We start from the raw sequence: 21,542 nt of genomic DNA, 5'->3' as shown, positions 1-21,542 counted from the left end.
ACGGCCCCTCGAGACTGCTCCGCCATTTAATCCGATCATGGCTAATCCGATCATGGACTCAGGTCCACTTCCGTGCCCGCTCCCCATAACCCCTTATCGTTTAAGAAACTGTCTATTTCTGTCTTAAATTTATTCAATGTCCCAGCTTCCACAGCTCTCTGAGGCAACGAATTCCACAGACTTACAACCCTCAGAAGAAATTTCTCCTTATCTCAGTTTTAAATGTGTGGCCCCTTATTCTAAGATTATGCCCTCTAGTTCTAGTCTCCCCCATCAGTGGAAACATCCTCTCTGCATCCACCTTGTCAAGCCGCCTCATAATCTTATACGTTTCGATAAGATCACCTCTCATTCTTCTGAATTCCAAGGAGTAGAGGCCCAACCTACTCAACCTTTCCTCATAAGTCAAACCCCTTATCTTCGGAATCAACCTAGAGAACCTTCTCTGAACTGCCGCCAAAGCAAGTATATCCTTTCGTAAATATGGAAACCAAAATTGCACGCAGTATTCCAGGTGTGGCCTCGCCAATATCCTGTATAACTGTAGCAAGACTTCCCTGCTTTTATACTCCATCCCCTTTGCAATAAAGGCCAAGATTTCATTGGCCTTCCTGATCACTTGCTGTACTTGCATACTGTCCTTTTGTGTTTCATACACAAGTACCCCCAGGTCCCGCTGTACTGCAGCACTTTGCATCTTTCTCCATTTAAATAGTAACTTGCTCTTTGATTTTTTTCTGCCAAAGTGCATGACCTCACACTTTCCAACATTATACTCCATCTGCCAAATTTTTGCCCACACACTTAGCCTGTCTATGTCCTTTTGCAGATTTTTTGTGTCCTCCTCACACATTGCTTTACCTCCCATCTTTGTATCGTCAGCAAACTTGGCTACGTTATACTTAGTCCCTTCTTCCAAATCGTTAATATAAATTGTAAATAGTTGGGATCCCAGCACTGATCCCTGCGGCACCCCACTAGTTACTGGTTGCCAACCAGAGAATGAACCATTTATCCCGACACTCTGTTTTCTGTTGGTTAGTCAATCCTCTATCCATGTTAATATATTACCCCCAACCCTGTCAACTTTTATCTTGTGCAGTAACCTTTTATGTGGCACCTTGTCAAATACCTTCTGGAAGTCTAAATACACCACATCCACTGGTTCCCCTTTATCCATCCTGTTCGTTAGATCCTCAAAGAACTCCAGAAAATGTGTCAAACATGACTTCCCCATCATAAATCCATGCTGACTCTGCCTGACCGAATTTTGCTTTTCCAAATGTCCTGCTACTGCTTCTTTAATAATGGACTCCAACATTTTCCCAACCACAGATGGGCTAACTGGTCTATAGTTTCCTTCGAAGACAAGCATATCCTTCCTTAGGCAAGGAGACCAAAACTGTACATAATACTTCAGGTGTGGTCACACCAAAGCCCTATATAATTGCAGCAAGATTTCCTTACTCTTATACTCCAGCCTCTTGCAATAAAGGCTAACATACTATTTGTCTTCCTAATTACTTGCTGTACCTGCAAGTTAACTTTGTGATTTGTGCACAAGGACTCTCAAATACCAACATGTACTTGTCTTAAATGGGGAGGCCAGAAGTGAGCAGATGAGGAGCAGTAGCAGGGAGGTCCATAAGGTTTTTTTTAAAGTAATCACATTTTTCAATCTAAAAAAAAATCAAATCAAAACATAGAACCTGCCATTTATAGAAATCAACACGGGTTTGGAGCTGTGAAAGAATACAAATTGCTCCCAAGTGGCATCTGGTGGCCAGAACAAATAACTAAAATTTTTACACTATTTTGCTTCTTGTTGTTCAGTTATTTCTGCTGTGAGACACACCAGTCTGGGCGAATGTGTGAAAGGCAAGTTATGACATGCTTGACACTGAAAACTCCCATCACAGTTTTAACTGGTATTATAAGGAATTTAATGGGTTTGTCTATAAAGTAAAGGTTATCATGCAAATTTTCCATGAAACACATGCCCTAGGTACCAAATTTTAGACATCTATTCTATATAACATTTTCCACATATTCTGTGATATAACATTGGACAGATTTCTGATTAGTCACATCAGCAGCATGTTTGTTCAGCTACATGTAGTCATATTTAACTTCGAGCATAACTTAATTTTGTGTAAGAAAATATGCATCAATTTACCTTTTGCCCCCCGCCTGCTGGACGTTGACTGATGTATTCTGGACCCAGGCGTTGCTGCAATGCGTTCTGGATTGCCTGATATTCTTCAGCAGTGTACTGATACTGCAATGAACAGAAATTGCACCCAGAGTTAATTTGGTATAGTGAACAAATGGTATTGTTTGAAAGAAACAGGTTTCATTTTTAAGTTTTAAAATGTAGTACTTTATTTCCTAATGGTTGAGTGAACAAATGCACTGAGTGGTGCATTAATGAGTCAGGGCAAGGTGGTCACAGATTTAATTCCGGATCCATCCTGAGTTCATTGATTTCAAATGCATTGGCAGTAGGGTACTACGACTGGAATCATGATCCTTGGGTTAAAGACGGATTACTATGCAGAAAACTGCTGGGTTGGGCTCAGATGCGATGGCCTTTCACAGTTAAATAACCTGCTGACATTCACCTACATGAAGACTGAGCACTTGGGTGAGTTACTGGAGTGAAACCACTGCCCAGAGAATCAAACTCCAGTATAAATCACTGCCATCAGAAGAGTGTTTGGGGAGAAAAGTCAGAGAGGCAGGTGTAAGAGAAGCAATCTTTACAGGCTTTCTGCAGAATAAAGCTTTCTGTTGAATATTGTTAGCTTCTGCTAAAGATTGCCTAAACCTTAGTTAGTGCACGCATGTTTACAGGATGGTGGCAAGGGAAGCGTTACTATCAGGTACTGTCTATTATTGCCTTGTTGTGGAATGTGCAGGAGTCAGCAGATGGCTGCTTGTCTTGGGAGATAGTGAAATGATTGACCGGAGGGCTCAAGAGTGCTGAAGTTCCTGTAAGAATAAATGGGTGATTATAATGTATACAAGTCGAGAATTAAATCGTATATATTAGAATGCTCTCGGAGTGAGATTGGACCATTCAAATGTTATCACAAGGCCCTTCAAGAGTGCACCTTGGAACCTGGTCGGTGTTGAGCTATGCTAGGTTGTATCTCAATGTCATATTTAGTATGTTATAATTGTACTCTTGTCTAATATCTCTACTACTTATATTGTAACTTCTTAATAAAGCTTTTATACTTTGGAACAAAATACCCTCTAGTCTCTTTGTGCAAGGAACCAAACCTTATACAACCGGAAACCAACGGGGAATCTCAGAGACACCAAAGGGACTAAGTGGAACTCTCATTCCTCCAGAGAAATTGTGTTTGCCGAAGTATTTTTTTTTAAATTAATTTGTTTAGATTTGTGTTGCAACCCATTTGGAGATGAAATGGTGATAATGAAGCTACCAAGTATGTTACTGTTCCATAGACTGTTGTAGCACAAAGTCAAAATAGAAACAGACAGGAATACATGAGAGGTAGTTTGCTCAACCACCTGTGATTGAAACATTGAGCTGGATAGGTAGCAATACTCATTTGCTTTTGTTTGTTTTTTAAAAAAGGTATGTACCTCCCATGAGGACATGTTTGCTTTTTCTTTTCTCATAGGCCCTCCCCTTCATGTATTTCCTGCTGCCAATAATGTAGAGTGGTGAGAACCTATGCCAGACCTTGGTTAGCTGCTACAAGGATTATACAAAGGACATTGCAGGCAATACAAATTTGATTTCGAAGAATTGCAATACTATAGAAATTGTACGCAAAAGCATATATTTTTCAAGCTTGAGCTTCAGGTTTACAAAACTTTGATCGAACAAAGCTGTTGTCTGCCTGTGTGCAGACATTGTTTGAACTAATGCCCAAGAAAATGCCAATTGAGTGGATTTCAAGCTGTGACTTAGAATAACGACAGATGAAAATTATTACAAAGCTAAAATGGAATTAAATTGTTTAACAGAAAACAAAATAGTTACCTTTTTTACAATACTGTGCACAAACTGTAGAATAAATCTGCAAGAATAAAGCACTTATTCTTTGCAATAAAGCACAGGACTTGGATACTTTAGAGCAGGATATTTTGACTGACAGAAGCACACTTGCCTTGTTTTTTCTCCATTCAGATAGATAAAGCATACAGTATTATTAGAATCAACTGTATTCAGTGCACAGTTGCACTTGGAACACACATCAATTTATAACATGATTCTACATTGCCACCTCCAGCACTACTTTAGCTTTATCATAACCCTTAATCACAACTGATGCTTCCAATCCACCAACTACATACAACAGTTTTATCCATACGATGTTTCTATTTAGATTGTCAGTCCAGTATTTACAATATAGTTGATTTAAATGGCTGCTTGAAATAACCGATGAAGTTAAATACTGGCTTTTCACTCCATGAGGCTTGGGTTCAAATTCAACCCAGACTGATGTAATGAAAAATTCCTTTATTTCTGCAAAGCTCTATTGTGAAATGAGTTTGAGTAGTCTTGATCAAGTTTAATTAACAGTCGCACTGAGAGAGATGAGGGGACATGGACATATCTCACACTGATGCTGCAGGATGCAATCTTCTGAGGTGAGGACTATACGGATAGTGTTGCATTGTGCTAATGACAGTGCTCATACCCCCCAATTTGAACACAGCAAAATTTCACACAAAGTAAAAGAGCTCAAAATATATTATCCAGACTTGTTCATTAACAATTATGTATTATGTTTTACCTCTAAAAATGGACTGTTGTGTTAAAACAATCTATTTTACAGTTGTTAATATAATTGATTACATTAATGATTTATCATGAGGGGGGGGGGGGGCGAAGTATAACGGTTTAAATCGAGTTGAAACCGATATTGCATTTACTAGACTACTTTTCTGATTTAAAACTACAATACAAGCTCTGCGTTATGGACCTTTTATGGCTGGGGCTGCTAGTCTGCTTCATAAAGATTATTTATTTCTTTACTTCCCTTGCAAAAAATATGAATGAGAGATGATCTTATTGAAATGTATAAGATTTTGAGAGGGCTTGACAGGTTGGATGCAGAGAGGATGTTTCCTCTCGTGGGGGAATCTAGAACTAGGGGGAATAGTCTAAGAATAAGGGGTCGCCCATTTAAAATGGAAATAAAGAAGAATTTCTTCTCAGAATCGTGAATCTTTGGAATTCTCGACTCCAGAGAGCTGCGCGGGCTGGGTCATTGAATAAATTTAAGGTGGTGATGATATAGATTTTTGAAGGATAAGGGTGTGAAAGATTATGGGGAGAGGGCAGGGAAGTGGAGTTGAGGCCAAGATCAGATCAGCCATGATCTTATTGAATGGCAGAGCAGGCTTGAGGGGCCAAATGGCCTCCTCCTGCTCCTAGTTCTTATGTTCTTGATGCAGAGATATCTATATATCAATATTAAGAATCTTACATATGCACACACTTGTCTATAAAACTACTTTCTGCGGGCACGTTTTTGTAAATTCCAATGTCCACATGTAGAAACATAGAAACACAGAAACCAACAGCGCAGAAGGAGGCCACTTCGGCCCATCGTGTCCGCGCCAGCTGACAAAGAGCCGCACGGCCCTCGGTCAGCAGCCCTGATGGTTACATATATACCTATGAACAATGTACAATGGCAGACAGGTAAAGAGCATCCGGCCCAACCAGTCCGCCCCATACAACCGTAACATTCCATGCATCGCAACATTTTACACTCCACCCCACCCGGAGCCCTGCGATCTCCTGGGAGGCGCAAAAAAGATAAAAATCCAGGCCAATTGGGGGAAAAAAATCTGGGAAAATTTCTCTCCGACCCATCCAGGCGATCGAAACTACTCCAGATCACTCTGGCCGTACTAGATTCCCTGAAGTACTTACCATCGTATCTGTGCCAGCCAACAAGAGGTTATCCAGTCTAATACCACTTACCAGCTCTAGGTCCGTTACCCTGCAGCTTAAAGCACTTCAAGTGCTCATCCAAGCACCTTTTAAAAGTGGTGAGAGTTTCTGCTTCCACCAGCCTTCCAGGCAGTGAGTTCCAGACCCCCACAAACCTGTGTGTGAAGCAGCAGCCCCTCAAATCCCCTCTGAACCTTCCACCAACCACCTTAAAAACTATGCCCCCTCGTAATTGACCTCTTCACTAAGGGAAATAGGCACTTGCTGTCCACTATATCCAGGCCCCTCAAAATGTTATGCACCTCAATGAGGTCTCCCCTCAGCCTCCTCTGTTCCAAAGAGAACAAATCAAACCTATCCAATTTGTCCTCATAGCCAAGATTCTCCATTCCAGGCAGCATCCCAGTAAATCTCCTCTGCACCCTCTCCAGTGCAATCACGTCCTTCCTATAATACGCGACCAGAACTGCACGCAGTATTCCAGCCGTGGCCTAACCAAAGTATTATATAATTACAGCATAACCTCCCTGCTCTTGTATTCTATGCCTCGGCCAATAAAGGCAAGCATTCCGTATGCCTTCTTAACCACCTTATCCACCTGGCCTGCTACTTTCAGAGATCTGTGGACAAGCACTCCAAGGTCCCTTTGTTCATCTGTACTTCTAAGTGGTCTACTGTTTAATGTGTATACTCTTTCCTTATTAGTCCTCCCCAAGTGCATTACCTCACATTTCTCCTAATTAAATTCCATTTGCCACTGTTCTGCCCACCTGACCAGTAGATTGGTATCCTCCTGCAGTATATTACTTTCCTCTTCATTATCAACCAGTCAATTTTAGTGTCACCTGCAAACTTCTTAATCATACCCCCTATATTCAAATTTAGAATATTGATAGATACCACAAAAAAGCAAAGGACCCAGTACCGAGTCCTGCGGAACCCCACTGGAAACATCCTTCCAGTCACAAAAACATCCATCAACCATTACCCTTTGCTTCCTACCTCGAAGCCAACTTTGGACCCAACTTGCCACTTTGCCCTGGATCCCATGGGCTTTTACCTTCGTGACCAGTCTGCCATGTGGGACCTTATCAAAAGCTTTGCTAAAGTCCATATGCACTACATCGTACGCACTACCCTTATTGACCCTCTTAGTTACCTCCTCAAAAAATTCAATCATGTTAGTCAAACACGATCTTCCTTTAACAAGTCGGTGCCGACTGTCCCTGATTAATCCTTGCCTTTCTAAATGTAGATTTATCCTGTCTTTCAGAATTTTCCCCAATAATTTTCCCACCACTGAGGTTAGGCTGACAATTACTCAGCCTATCCCTTTCTCCCTTCATAAACAAGGGTACTGTTGTGTTCCTAACACAGATGAGACTGCACACAGGGAGGTTAAAGTAAGTGACCTCAGTCTTTACTGAGACACTGCAGAGTGAGTAACAGGCCTTATGGGGCTGGCTAAGATACAGTGCTCCCAAAGGATGCTGGGATCCCTTGGGACTTCAGGGGATGCGGCCCTGGTGGCGGAACATGGGAGTGTATGCTTTACAGATACACAACATCACCCAGCCCGCAAAGTCAAAGTGAAAACTATTTACAAGGTGAGGTGGTCGGGAGCCTTTCTTTCCCTGGTGGACCGCCTCGGTACAAATGTCTGTTCTGATGTGTTGGCTGTGCCCTCGCTGGGCTGGCGTGTTGTTGGCCCTGCAGAGCTGCTGGGCGAGCCTGGCCTTGCTGGGCTGTTGGGCGTGATGGGTTTGATTTCCTGGTCCGGCGTGGTGTCTGTGTGTGTTCTGGGCTCGACAAAGGTGGTGTCTGCTGTGGGTTGTTCAGGGCAGTCTGTGAACCGCAGCCTCGTTTGGTCCAGGTGCTTTCTGCAAATTTGTCCATTGTCTAGTTTGACTACAAACAGCCTACTCCCTTCTTTAGCTATCACCGTGCCCGCGATCCACTTGGGACCATGTCCATAGTTTAGCACATTCAGATCAGGGTCATTCAGACCAATTTCCCGTGACACAGTGGCACAACCATCGTTTACATTTTGTTGCTGCCGCTTGCTCTCTACCTGATCATGCAGGTTGGGGTGAACTAGCGAGAGTCTGGTTTTAAGTGTCCTTTTCATGAGTAGCTCAGCCGGGGCCACCCATGAGCAAGTGGGGTCTCATGCAGTAGCTGAGCAGTACTCGGGACAGGCGGGTTTGGAGTGAGCCTTCTGTGACTCGTTTAAGGCTCTTTGGTTGTTTGTACTGCCCGCTCTGCCTGCCCGTTGGAGGCTGGTTTTAACAGGACCGAGGTGACATGTTTGATCCCATTGCGGGTCATGAATTCTTTAAATTCGGCACTGGTGAAACATGGCCCGTTGTCACTGACCAGTATGTCAGGCAGGCCGTGGGTGACAAACATGGCCCTCAGGCTTTCAATGGTGACGGTGCTTCCCGACATTATTTCACATTCAATCCATTTTGAAAAAGCATCCACCACCACCAGGAACATTTTACCGAGAAACGGGCCCGCATAGTCGACATGGATCCTCGACCATGGTCTGGAGGGCCAGGACCACAAACTTAGTGGTGCTTCTCTGGGCGCATTGCTCAACTGAGCACACATGCTGCATTGCCGTACACAGGACTCTAAGTCAGAGTCGATACCGGGCTACCACACGTGGGATCTGGCTATCGCTTTCATCATTACTATACCCGGGTGTGTGCTGTGGAGATCCGAGATGAACATCTCCCTGCCCTTTTTGGGTAGCATTACGCGGTTACCCCACAACAGGCAGTCTGCCTGAATGGTCAGCTTGTCCTTTCACAGCTGGAACGGCTTGATTAGCTCTTGCATTTCAACGGAGATGCTGGCCCAGCTCCCATGCAGTACACAGTTTTTTTTTTACTAGGGACAGCAGAGGATCTTGGCTGGTCCAAGTCCTAATCTGGCGGGCCGTGACAGGTGATTTATCATTTTCAAATGCTTCCATGACCATCAACAAGTCTGCGGGCTGCGCCACCATCAACAAGTTTGTAGGCTGCGCCATTTCCACCCCCGTGGTGGGCAATGGTAGCCGACTGAGAGCATCCGCACAGTTCTCGGTGCCTGGCCTGTGGCGGATGGTATCGTTATACGCTGATAGCGCGTGTGCCCACCTTTGTATGTGGGCTGAGGCATCGAAACATAGAAAATAGGTGCAGGAGAAGGTCATTCGGCCCTTCTAGTCTGCACCGCCATTCAATGAGTTCATGGCTGAACATGCAACTTCAGTACCCCATTCCTGCTTTCTCGCCATACCCCTTGATCCCCCTAGTAGTAAGGACTTCATCCAACTCCTTTTTGAATATATTTAGTGAATTGGCCTCAACAACTTTCTGTGGTAGAGAATTCCACAGGTTCACCACTCTCTGGGTGAAGAAGTTTCTCCTCATCTCGGTCCTAAATGGCTTACCCCTTATCCTTATCCTTAGAACATTCTTCCTGCATCTAACCTGTCTGAACCGGTCAGAATTTTAAACGTTTCTGTGAGGTCCCCTCTCATTCTTCTGAACTCCAGTGAATACAAGCCCAGTTGATCCAGTCTTTCTTGATAGGTCAGTACGCCATCCCGGGAATCAGTCTGGTGAACCTTCGCTGCACTCCCTCAATAGCAAGAATGTCCTTCCTCAAGTTAGGAGACCAAAACTGTACACAATACTCCAGGTGTGGCCTCACCAAGGCCCTGTACAACTGTAGCAACACCTCCCTGCCCCTGTACTCAAATCCCCTCGCTATGAAGGCCAGCATGCCATTTGCTTTCTTAACCGCCTGAGGCATTAGTATTTATCCCCTTGTTTTCAACGAACAGGGATAGGAGGGGCTTGTGATTGGTTTCCAGCTCAAATTTGAGGTCAAACAGGTACAGATGCATTTTCTTCACCCCGAACACACACGCTAATGCCTCTTTCTCAATCATGCTGTAGGCTCTCTCGGCCTTAGACAAGCTCCTGGAAGCATAGGCGACAGGTTGCAACTTCCCCGCAACGTTAGCTTGTTGTAATACACACCCGACTCCGTACGACGACGCATCACATGCTAGCACGAGTCTTTTACACGGGTTATACAATACAAGCAGCTGTTGGAGCATAAAATATTTCTGCCGTTCTCAAAAGCAATTACTTGTTTTTTTTCCCCCATACCCAGTTCTCACCTTTATGCAATAACATATGTAGGGGCTCTAAGAGGGTGCTTAACCCCGGTAGGAAGTTACCAAAATAGTTGAGGAGTCCAAGGAATGACCGCAGCTCCGTGACGTTGTGTGGCCTGGGCGCGACCCTGATAGCCTCTGTCTTGGCATCTGTGGGCCGAATGCCGTCCGCCGCGATCTTTCTCCCCAAAAACTCCACTTCTGTTGCCATGAAGACGCATTTCAACCGCAGCTCTACACGATTCAGTCGCTGGAGGACTTCCTCCAGGTTTTGTAGGTGCTCGACGGTGTCCCGACCCGTGACCAATATGTCGTCCTGAAAACTCACCGTGCGTGGTATTGACTTGAGTAGGCTCTCCATATTTCTCTGGAAGATCGCTGCAACCGACCTAATTCCAAACGGGCATCTGTTGTAGATGAATAGTCCCTTGTGCGTGTTGATGCAGGTGAGGCCCCTCGAAGACTCCTCCAGCTCCTGCGTCATGTAGGCCGAAGTCAGGTCGAGCTTGGTGAATGTCTTGCCTCCTGCCAGCGTCACAAATAGGTTGTCTGCCTTAGGTAGCGGGTATTGGTCCTGTAGCGAGAAACGATTAATAGTTACTTTATAATCGCCGCAAATCCTGACCGTGCCATCACTTTTTAGTACTGGAACAATCGGGCTGGCCCACTCGCTGAATTCCATCGGGGAGATGATGCCCTCGTGTTGCAGCATGTCCAGCTCGATTTCCACTCTCTCCCCTCATCACGAGGTACCGCTCGCGCCTTGTGGTGAATGGGTCGTGCCTCTGGGACCAAGTGGATCCGCACCTTCGCCCCGGAAAAGTTTCCAACGCTTGGCTCAAAAAGGGAAGGAAATCTGTGAAGAACCTGGGTACATGAGGCCTCATTGATATGTGATAGCACTTGGATGTCATCCCAGTTCCAGCAGATTTTGCCCAGCCAGCTCCTTCCAAGCAGTGTGGGGCCACCACACGGGACAATCCAGAGTGGCAGTTCGTGCATCGTGCCCTCATAGGTGACCTTGACCATGGCGATGCCCAGGACAGTGATAAATCTTTGTTGTACATTCTCAGTTTCGTGCAGATGGGGCTCAGGGCTGGTCTGAGTGCCTTGTTGCACCACAGTCTCTCAAACATCTTTTTACTCATGATGGATTGGCTAGCACCAGTGTCCAGTTCCATGGCTAAGGGTAAGCCATTCAATTTTACGGTTAGCATTATAGGTGGACATTTTGTCGAAAATGTGTGCACCCAGTGTACTTCAGTATCTGCCTCCTCTTTGAGGCTCGAAATTGCTTTGATCCACCATGGACCGATCTTCCTCTGCCACGTGGTGGTTAGCAGGTTTTGCAGAGCTCGCAGCTCGTTGGACGTGCCCCATTGTTCCACAGCTCTTGCAAACATACCCTTTGAAGCAGCATGAATAGGCTGACTGGAAGCCTCCACAACGCCAAAGTGTGAATTGCCTTGCATTCTTCCTTTGTTGCTGACTCAGTCATCTGGGTAACCTGAGGCCTGCTGGCAGTTGCGGACTCGTGGTTTCTGCCCTGTACATTTCTGCTCGCAAACACAGTTCCAGTTAATTTATGAACATTGCTAGCAAACACAGTTCCAGTTAATTTATGAACATTGCTAGCACTTGTGTGCTGAGAGATTTGTTTGGTGTTATCACTGGTGGACATAAACGCCTGTGCTATCGCAATGGCCTTACTGAGGGTCGGTGTCTCTACAGTTAAAAGTTTTCGTAGGATGGTCTCGTGGCCAATGCCCAGTGCAAAAAAGTCTCTGAGCATTTGCTCCAGGTAGCCATCAAACTGACATTGTCCTGCAAGTCGCCTTAGCTCGGCGACATAGCTCGCCACTTCCTGACCTTCAGATCGCTGGTACGTATAGAACCGATACCTCGCCATCAGCATGTTCTCCCTCGGGTTAAGATGCTCCCGAACCAGTGTACACAGCTCCTCATACGACTTATCTGTGGGTTTCACCAGAGCCAGAAGATTCTTCATGAGGCTGTAGGTCGGTGCCCCGCAGACCGTGAGGAGGACCGCTCTCCTTTTTGCAGCGCTTCCTTCTCCGTCCAGCTCGTTGGCTACAAAGTACTGGTCTAGCCGTTCGACATAGGCTTCCCAGTCCTCACCCTCCGAGAACTTCTCCAGGATGCCCACAGTTTGCTGCATCTTTGCGTTGGATTCATGTACTCGTCGCCAGTTGTTGTGTTCTTAACACAGATGAGACTGTACACAGGGAGATTAAAGTAACAGTTACCTCAATCTTTAATAAGACACTCGAGTGAGGAACAGGCCTTAGGGGCCGGCTTATATACAGTGCTCCCAAGGGATGCTGGGATCCCTTGGGACTTCAGGGGATGAGCTCCCTGGTGGCGGAACATGGGAGTGCATGCTTTACAGATACACAACAGGTACCCCAGTAGCAGTCCTTCAGTACCCTGCCTGAATCTGGAGGACTTGAAAATAATGGTCAAGGCCTCTGCTATTTCCTCTTTTGCTTCGCTCAACTGTCTAAGAAGCATTTCATCCAGGCCTGGGCACTTATCTACTTTCAAAGCTGCTGAACCCCTTAATAACTCCTCTCTCTCACTCTGTTTATTTCATTCAGAATTTCACACTCCTCGATAGCAGTATCTGCATTGCCCCTTTCCTTTGTGAAAAGACACAAAATATTCATTAAGAACCATATCCACATCTTCCTCCTCCACACACAGATTACCCTCATGGTCTCTAATAGGCCCTACTCTTTATTTAGTTATCCTCTTGCTTTTAATATATTTATAGAACATCTTTGGGTATTCCTCCAGAGATTCTACAGTATTTAGCAGTCGGTATATGACATAAACTTCCTTTTTTTTTCCTTTATCCTCCCCTGTAAGTCCCTAGACATCCCGGGGGCTCCAGAATTGCTTTTACCACCCTTTTTATAAAAGAAATCGCCTCAACGAATTATGCTGTAATTGCATCTTCGGGTCGAATGGTGGTGCTGCAGCACGCCATTCTGCATCTCCCAACCAGGCTACGGTACAACTCTACATCTCAAATCCCTGTAAGTTTTGCTATTTAATCATGAATCAAAGTATTTTTATAAAAATAAGGATAGAAAATAGTCATTAAAATGGGGCCTGAAATTACGTCCACATGCCATGGGCCCTTTAACCCCACTTCATCTGAAGATTACACATGGGAATGGCAATGACAATGCAAATTATCTGAACAATTGAGACATTTACCTTAAAACAATATTTCAAGTTACAATATATGTCAACATTTAACAAATAAATTAGTGGCTGTCCTGCAGTGTTGCACTTGAGTTGCCAACTCTTGTTGCACATATTCTTAAGAGGTTTCATGACATGACCTGCCTCGAATCACCCTGCTCAGGCAAACAGCCTTTCCCCCCCCCTATCTCCAATATTTTTATAACTAATAAATGGAAGTGTTCAAAGACAATTAATAAACACTTTTATTTAATGCCCGTGTGATTTTTGGGGCCTGAAATTACGTCCACATGCCATGGGCCCTTGGAGTCTCCAGGAATTAAAGATTCATCTCCTGGACACTGCTACGAGCAATCTAGGAGAGAAAAAAATCACACGGGCATTAAATAAAAGTGTTTATTAATTGTCTTTGAACACTTCCATTTATTAGTTATAAAAATATTGGAGATAGGGGGGGGGGGGGGAAGGCTGTTTGCCTGAGCAGGGTGATTCGAGGCAGGTCATGTCATGAAACCTCTAAGAATATGTGCAACAAGAGTTGGCAACTCAAGTGCAACACTGCAGGACAGCCACTAATTTATTTGTTAAATGTTGACATATATTGTAACTTGAAATATTGTTTTAAGGTAAATGTCTCAATTGTTCAGATAATTTGCATTGTATGTGCCGACAGTTCAGATGTAAAGACACCCTTCCAGGAGCAAGGATAAGATGCTCAGACAAATTCTAAAACCAGTGAAGTAGCAGCGATCTTACCATCCGCGCAGCTTCTGCCGCAGCAAATATATATTTTAAAGTGTAATCAGAGAAGGCTAGGGTTAGAAATTGGGATAGGATGCCGATGGTTGAGAAAACTTGCGGCAAGGGCGCGGGATACGGATTGAAGCATGGCGCCACTAACCTGCCCAAAACACAGAGTCGGGCTGTGGCGGCTGCACTGGGGACTCGGCTGATCTCTGGCTTCAGACATCCTCACGCATCCAAACCGACGGAAACAAACGATGCTGGAACTCCCAAACGCCGAACACAAACTCGAACCGACCTAGACTAAAACGTTAAAGTGCAAAGTCTGTCGGAAATAAGGTCATAAGGACCAATCGCAAAAGTTATATTTCGGTCCGCAACCCCGCCAAATTAATCGGGACGCCAAAGATGCCGCTCTGGATGCCGGGAGGAAGGAGAGGGTGGGGATGGAACCTGGCACCACAGAGGATGGCGGAAGGAAGGACAGGGTGGGGATGAAACCTGGCGCCGCAGTCGCCGCCGGGAATGAGGTCGGATGGTGGGGCGCGAGGAGAGTGAGACTCGCAGAGCAGGCTGGGAAAAGAAGCCAGCGGAAAAAAAATCCGACGTGGTGGTTGGAGGAGGGTTTGCGTCAGTGGCAGCGCCTCGCTAAAACTGGTACTTAGGGAGGGAGAGGCACCAGGGGGTAAAAGGGGTGCGAAAGATCCAGATCAACACTGACTTCGTACCTGGCGGAGATCGCGTTACCGACAGGTGAGTACGTGCCAAGGAGAGCAGCAGCGCGCGTCGAGCTCAACTGTCAGCGAGGTGGCGAGGAAGGTGGAGGGTTGGTGTCTGTGTCTCACTATCACAGTCGGAGCAGGCGATTCAAGCAATGGGGGACCCGGGGGGAGGGTGGGGAAGTGCCAGCTTTCTGTCCCCGATGCGAACACGACCTGTTGGCTATTCAGGTGGCCACACAAGGGGAAGTTTTACTCTGCCCGATAAAAAAGAGGAGTCTTATCGCGTTTTGTTTTTCTATCGAAAAGTGCTAACGCGCCTCACTTTATCAGTTTTATTGATTTTATGTTCGGAAAATGTCATTCTCGTTATAAGGTCTGCCATCTGCCTTCAAATGAATACACGTAAGGTGCATTCAATAATGGAAATTGGGCAGTGAGTGCACAGCTGGCATCTTGATGAAGGGTTTCAGGTGATGTCACAACCACAAGAGTGGTTGTCTGAGCTCTATATAGTTCGATTGCAGACTTGGTTTTGTTCCTTTCCGTTATTTAAAGTGTACATTGGACATTTCCGTGAAATAGCAGTTATGTGTCTTTTTTAAAGGGGTATCATTTTTAAGTTACTCGTACTATTCGTTTCTGCTCAGGTAATCGTATAATCATGAGCTATCAAATGTTTGTAATGACTAAAGTGACATTGAAATGATAATTACAGGGAATTGTGTCCTGCAGTAATATCAGATTAGATCTTGTAACATATCGACTGTGCAATTTGCAACTGGTAATTAGCAGTTCATTTTATTAAATAATCTTACATTAATTACTCAAAATTGTAATTTCCTTTTACTGGTTAAAAGATTAACCAGTATTGGTAAAATAATTTAATGTTGAAGTTCCCCAGCAATTCTTTAGCATTGTATTCCCGCCCACCTGTAGCCTGACAGATTTCCTTTGCAGTAAATGGGTTGGATTAATATCCTGGAATTTTTTTCTCTTCAGTGTAACAACATTTACTCTTGCATTCACCCAATTTGTAGATCTACACCTAATTGGTAAAACTCATGACAACTGTAGATACGTAAGTATTGGTAGTTGATAGCAGTTTGGCTCTGGCTGTCATGAGCAATAACTTTTTTTTTAAATAACTGAAATGTAACTTTTAATCACTGTTGGCCAAACATATCAGCAGTGCACTAGCTCGATCTGAGGCTGCTGAGTGATGCTCATTGTGAAATGGTGTGAAATTGGTTAGGAAATAAACTTAACAGTAACCATGAATAAAGAGGGAGGGTTGTAAATGTTTTTTTGTTACATTTATGATTTTTGTTTCTTCTCGTCAATTCACTCCACTTCTGAAGGCATTGACTCCTTGCTGGGGTGCTATTCTATAGATACCTGTTGCCCTCGTATCTCATCGTGCCTATCATTTATTGTGAATCATAACAGAGGGTTGAAAGACTGTTTGACTACATGGATTACAGCAAAGCTGAATTCTGGTCCTACCTGACTGATGTCCACAGGTCTACTTCCAGCAGTATTACTGCGTAGATGTCTGGAGCAGAAACCCTACCCCATTTTTCACTTCCTAATGTTGGGGCACTCTGAGCATTTATAATTCTTTGACTATTTAGATAATCTAACTCTGCACAGATGAGGAACTGAGTCTGAAACCTTCCTATTCACTGGATAAACTTACTGAGCCATTGGTGAGCCCTGTGCTTTAAAGCTTGGCAAAGAGTGTTTTCAAAAATAAATTGAGCAATTTGTGTCTTTAATGTTTATCTTTTCAATTGACATTTTATAATCTAAAATAGACATCCAGGCAATAGTGACCATAACATAATACGCCTTAAAATAATAATTGAGAAGGACATCAGTACAACAAAGACCAGGGTAATAGATTGGAGAAAAGATGATTTATGAGGGGCTGAGGATAGAACTTTGGGAAAATAAAATGGACAACAATATTGACAAACAATGAAGTGGAACAGCAATGGTTTAAAATATTTAAACACTGCTTAAAATGGTATTCAACAGAGTCCAGGAAAAATATATTCCACTAAAAAAAACAAGAACAAGCTAAACACTAGAGACACCATAGATGAATCAAGCCATAAGAGAAAAATTGAGGGTAAGGAAAGAGGCATACATTAAGTACATGAACAGCAGGGGGAGAGCATGATGAGGGAAAATATGAAGAGATTAGGAGAGAAGCCAAAAAAAGCAATTAGGAAGGCAAAATGGAACTATGAAATTAAATTATCAATGGCCACATTTGGGTGGGATACAGAAACAAAGGGATCTGGGAGTACAAATACACAAATCACTAAAAGTAGTGACACAGGTTAACAAGACCATTTTAAAAAAAAAAAGCAAAGCGGATTTATTTCTAGAAGGATAGAATTGAAAAGTAGTGAAGTTATGCTAGACCACACGGAGTACTGCGTATAATTCTGGTTGCCATATTATAAAACAAAGTGATTGTTACCAATGACCGAAAGCTGCGCAGAAGTGTACTGCGCACTAAGCTGGAACCGGAAGCACGTTTTTTTTTAACACGAGGCCGCTCCCTCCTAGCAACTTTCCCCAGCAGACCGTTGCCCCCCCCCCCCCCGCCGGCAACTTTCCCCAGCAGACCGTTGACCGCCTCCCCCGGCAGCCTTCCCCAGGAGACCGTTGACCGCCTCCCCCGGCAGCCTTCCCCAGGAGACCATTGACCGCCTCCCCCGGCAGCCTTCCCCAGGAGACCATTGACCGCCTCCCCCGGCAGCCTTCCCCAGGAGACCGTTGCCTCCCCCGGCAGCCTTCCCCAGGAGACCGTTGCCTCCCCCGGCAGCCTTCCCCAGGAGACCGTTGCCTCCCCCGGCAGCCTTCCCCAGGAGACCGTTGCCTCCCCCGGCAGCCTTCCCCAGGAGACCGTTGCCTCCCCCGGCAGCTTTCCCCAGGAGACCGTTGCCTCCCCCGGCAGCTTTCCCCAGGAGACCGTTGCCTCCCCCGGCAGCTTTCCCCAGGAGACCGTTGCCTCCCCCGGCAGCTTTCCCCAGGAGACCGTTGCCTCCCCCGGCAGCTTTCCCCAGGAGACCGTTGCCTCCCCCGGCAGCTTTCCCCAGGAGACCGTTGCCTCCCTCGGCAGCTTTCCCCAGGAGACCGTTGCCTCCCCCGGCAGCCTTCCCTAGGAGACCGTTGCCTCCCCCGGCAGCCTTCCCCAGGAGACCGTTGACCGCCTCCCCCGGCAGCCTTCCCCAGGAGACCGTTGACCGCCTCCCCCGGCAGCCTTCCCCAGGAGACCATTGACCGCCTCCCCCGGCAGCCTTCCCCAGGAGACCATTGACCGCCTCCCCCGGCAGCCTTCCCCAGGAGACCGTTGCCTCCCCCGGCAGCCTTCCCCAGGAGACCGTTGCCTCCCCCGGCAGCCTTCCCCAGGAGACCGTTGCCTCCCCCGGCAGCCTTCCCCAGGAGACCGTTGCCTCCCCCGGCAGCCTTCCCCAGGAGACCGTTGCCTCCCCCGGCAGCCTTCCCCAGGAGACCGTTGCCTCCCCCGGCAGCCTTCCCCAGGAGACCGTTGCCTTCCCCAGGAGACCGTTGCCTCCCCCGGCAGCTTTCCCCAGGAGACCGTTGCCTCCCCCGGCAGCTTTCCCCAGGAGACCGTTGCCTCCCCCGGCAGCCTATAGAGGCACGAGAGAGGTGCAGAGAAGATTTACAAGGATGATACCAGAAATGTGAGGGTATCCCTATCGGGGAAAGGATGAACAAGCTGGGTCTCTTTTTGATTGAAAGAAGGTGGCTGAGGCATGACCTAATTGAGGTCTTTAAAATTCTGAAAGGTTTCGATAGAGTAGATACCGAGGGAGTATTTCCACTTGTGGGAAAGAGCATAACCAGAGGCCATTAATATAAGATAGTCATCCAGCAATCAAATGGGGAATTCAGAAGAAACATCTTTACCCAGAGAGTGGTGAGAATGTGCTACTTGCTACCACAGGGAGTAGTTGAGGCAAATAGTATCGATGCATTTAAGGACAGGCTAGATACACATATGAAGGAGAAGGGAATAGAGGGTTACGCTGACGGAGTTAGATGAGGAAAGACTGGAGGAGGCACGAGTGGAGCATAAATGCCGGCATGGACTACTTGGGCCGAATGGCCTGTTTCTGTATCGTATATCCTATGTAAAGCTACATACAAACATGAAGTTTAGCAATGAAAAAATACATAGTGTGATCATGATTTTTAACTGAATTTAAATTCCTCAGCTGCCATGGTGGGATTTGAACCTGTGTTTAAGGATAAATAACCATTATGTTACTGTATCCCTTAGATTGGTTTCCCAGTACCTTGTGCTGATGGGCTTGACTATCTCCAGGACAGATACTAGCACTGTGGTAAATTTATAATCCAAGAAAAAACTTGGCAGATAAACCGTTTGTGGTGTGCCATTGGCAGTGACTTGGGTTCATCCTGACACAATCCACCTCCGAAGCCTAAGAAAGTCAAGTTGATCATGGCAAAGTCTTCCAAATTGACAACAAATGCTCCTAATCTTATAAATTGGATACAGGTACACAGAAAAGCTCCTGCTCATCCATTCCTACCTGAAGTGCAACTTGTGTCTATGATTTTGACCTAGAGACAATTTGGGATTCTTCAGTCAGATTTTTAACTAGTGCTGAACAGAGATCGGTATTGGTGTTGACATATGCATTCCAGTGACTTGTCTGTAGTGCAGAACAGCACTGACTGCACCTCCATACGAGTTTGGTTGGACTTCTGGGATCTGCATTGATGGATGATATTCTGTAGCAGCTACAGCTGCTTTCTGTCCACCTGTCTTCTCTCCATAGCAGGAGCTGGTGGGTAAGGGTTTAACTGCATTAACTTCTTGATTAACCATGATGATGCTCGCTTGCCCTCCTCACCTAACTCGATTATTTTGACCTATGTTGAAAGACCTGCCTGGTGATTCCTGTGACTGGTTTTGGGAGCTAGATGATCAGGATGAACTCAACAGTCCGGATGAATATCCTCGGAGTCCGGCAAAGTCTGCAATGCATTCAACTCCAAACTGGCCAAAATTTTATGGAATCATAGAATTTTGTAGCACAGGAGGCCATTTGGTCCCAACTCTCAGAGCTATCCACTTAGTTCCTTTTGCCTGCTCTTTTCCCATATACTTAAAAAAAAAAAATTACAAATATTTATCCATTTCTCTTTTTAAAAATTATAATGCATTCTGCTTCTACCATTGTTGCTGGTAGGGCATTTTGTGTGTTTTAAAAGAGAAATTCTCCTGACTCCTTCTTTCATTCTTTGGTCTTAAATTTATACTTTCTAGTTACTAACTCACCGACCAGTGGAAATCGGTTTTCCCTATTTTTACCTAATTAAAACCCTTCATAATTAGTCAATCTAGTCACCATATTTTAACTGTGACCGAAATGAAGATTCGTATAGATTTAGCATTTCCTCTTTGCTTTGTACTCTATACCTCTATTAATAAAACCTGGGTTCCATATGTTTTACCACTGTATCAATTTGTCTTCCCAATTTTAATGATCAATATACCTGGATCACTGTCTCTTTCATATCCAAGGATGTATGAAATGTGGTCAGAATCTCTCCCTGACGACTTTCAGCAATTTTAGATGCCTTCAGGGTCTGGTGCTTTTTTCACTGAGTTCAACCAACTTTTTTCAGTACTACGTTCTGATTTATAGTTATCTAATTTTCCCACACCCTCCTCTTCTATGTTGTTTCATTTCTACTACCATACTCTTCTGTGAAAACTGAAGCAAAGTACTCATTGATTATTTCTGGCATTCCTTTATCCTTTAAAATTTCTCCTTTCATTGTCTCTATCCTTTCTTTAGTTATTGTTTTATTTTTGTGTTCATAAAATCTTATACTACTTTGTTACCTTCCAGTCTTTTTTCATTCCCTCTCCACATTTTTAATCTTTATTTGCTTCCCCTCTATTTTCTATATTCATAAAAACATAAGAAATAGGAGCAGGAATAGGCCATTCAGCCATTCGTGTCTGCTCAGCCATTCAATAAGATCATGGCTGATCTTCTACCTCAACTCCACATTCCTGCACTAACCCCATATCCCTTGAGCACCTTCGTATCCAAAAATCTATCGATCTCTGTCTTAAATATATTCAACGACTGAGCATCCACAGCTCTCTCCTGGTAGAGAATTCCAAAGATTCACAACGCTCAGCGTGATGAAATGTCTTCTCCTCTCGGTCCGAAATGGCTGACCTATTATCCTGAGACTGATCCCTAGTTCTAGACTCTCCAGCCAGGGGAAACATCCTCCCAGCATCGACCCTCTCAAGCACTTGGAAGAATTGTATATGTTTCAATTAGATCACCCATTATTCTTCTAAAACTCTAGGGAATATAGGCCTAGTCTACTCAATCTCTCCTCATAGGACAAGCCCCTCCTCCCAGAAATCAGTCGAGTGAACATTTGTTGTACTCCCTCAAAGGAAAGTATATCCTTCCTTGGGTAAGGAAACCAAAACTGCACAAAATACACCAGATGTGGTTTCACCAAAGCCCTATACAACTGTACGACTTCCCTACTCTTGTACTCCAATTCCTTTGTAATGAAGTCCAACACACCATTTGCTTCCCTGATTGCTTGCTGTAGCTGCATGTTAACTTTCTGTGATTTGTCTGTTTTTCCTACCAAAGTGGACAACGTCACACTTCCACGTTAT

General features: G+C 44.9%; 2 protein-coding genes across 5 annotated transcripts in view; one reads left to right on the top strand and one right to left on the bottom strand.

Moving 5' to 3' along the window:
- The window catches only part of rad52 (RAD52 homolog, DNA repair protein), a 34,943-nt gene extending 20,383 nt beyond the window's left edge, over nucleotides 1-14,560 (bottom strand). For both annotated transcript variants that reach the window (XM_070900524.1, XM_070900525.1), the window contains exons 1-2: nucleotides 14,254-14,560; nucleotides 2,177-2,278 (exon numbers count right to left, since the gene is read on the bottom strand). In XM_070900524.1, the coding sequence (XP_070756625.1) occupies nucleotides 2,177-2,278; nucleotides 14,254-14,322 (171 nt within the window). In that variant the 5' untranslated portion in view covers nucleotides 14,323-14,560. The remainder of the gene's footprint in view (nucleotides 1-2,176; nucleotides 2,279-14,253) is intronic.
- Nucleotides 14,561-14,756: 196 nt separating this feature from the next.
- The window catches only part of LOC139280807 (ELKS/Rab6-interacting/CAST family member 1-like), a 1,247,673-nt gene continuing 1,240,887 nt past the window's right edge, over nucleotides 14,757-21,542 (top strand). For all 3 annotated transcript variants that reach the window (XM_070900522.1, XM_070900521.1, XM_070900523.1), the window contains exon 1: nucleotides 14,757-14,849. The gene's annotated coding sequence lies outside the window, so the exon portion shown is untranslated. The remainder of the gene's footprint in view (nucleotides 14,850-21,542) is intronic.

This window comes from Pristiophorus japonicus, chromosome 15, assembly GCF_044704955.1.
Source record: "Pristiophorus japonicus isolate sPriJap1 chromosome 15, sPriJap1.hap1, whole genome shotgun sequence".
In the NCBI taxonomy this organism is placed as follows: domain Eukaryota; kingdom Metazoa; phylum Chordata; class Chondrichthyes; family Pristiophoridae; genus Pristiophorus; species Pristiophorus japonicus.
Note: the sequence above shows the minus strand (reverse complement) of the source record. Positions and strands in the feature narration are given on the sequence as shown.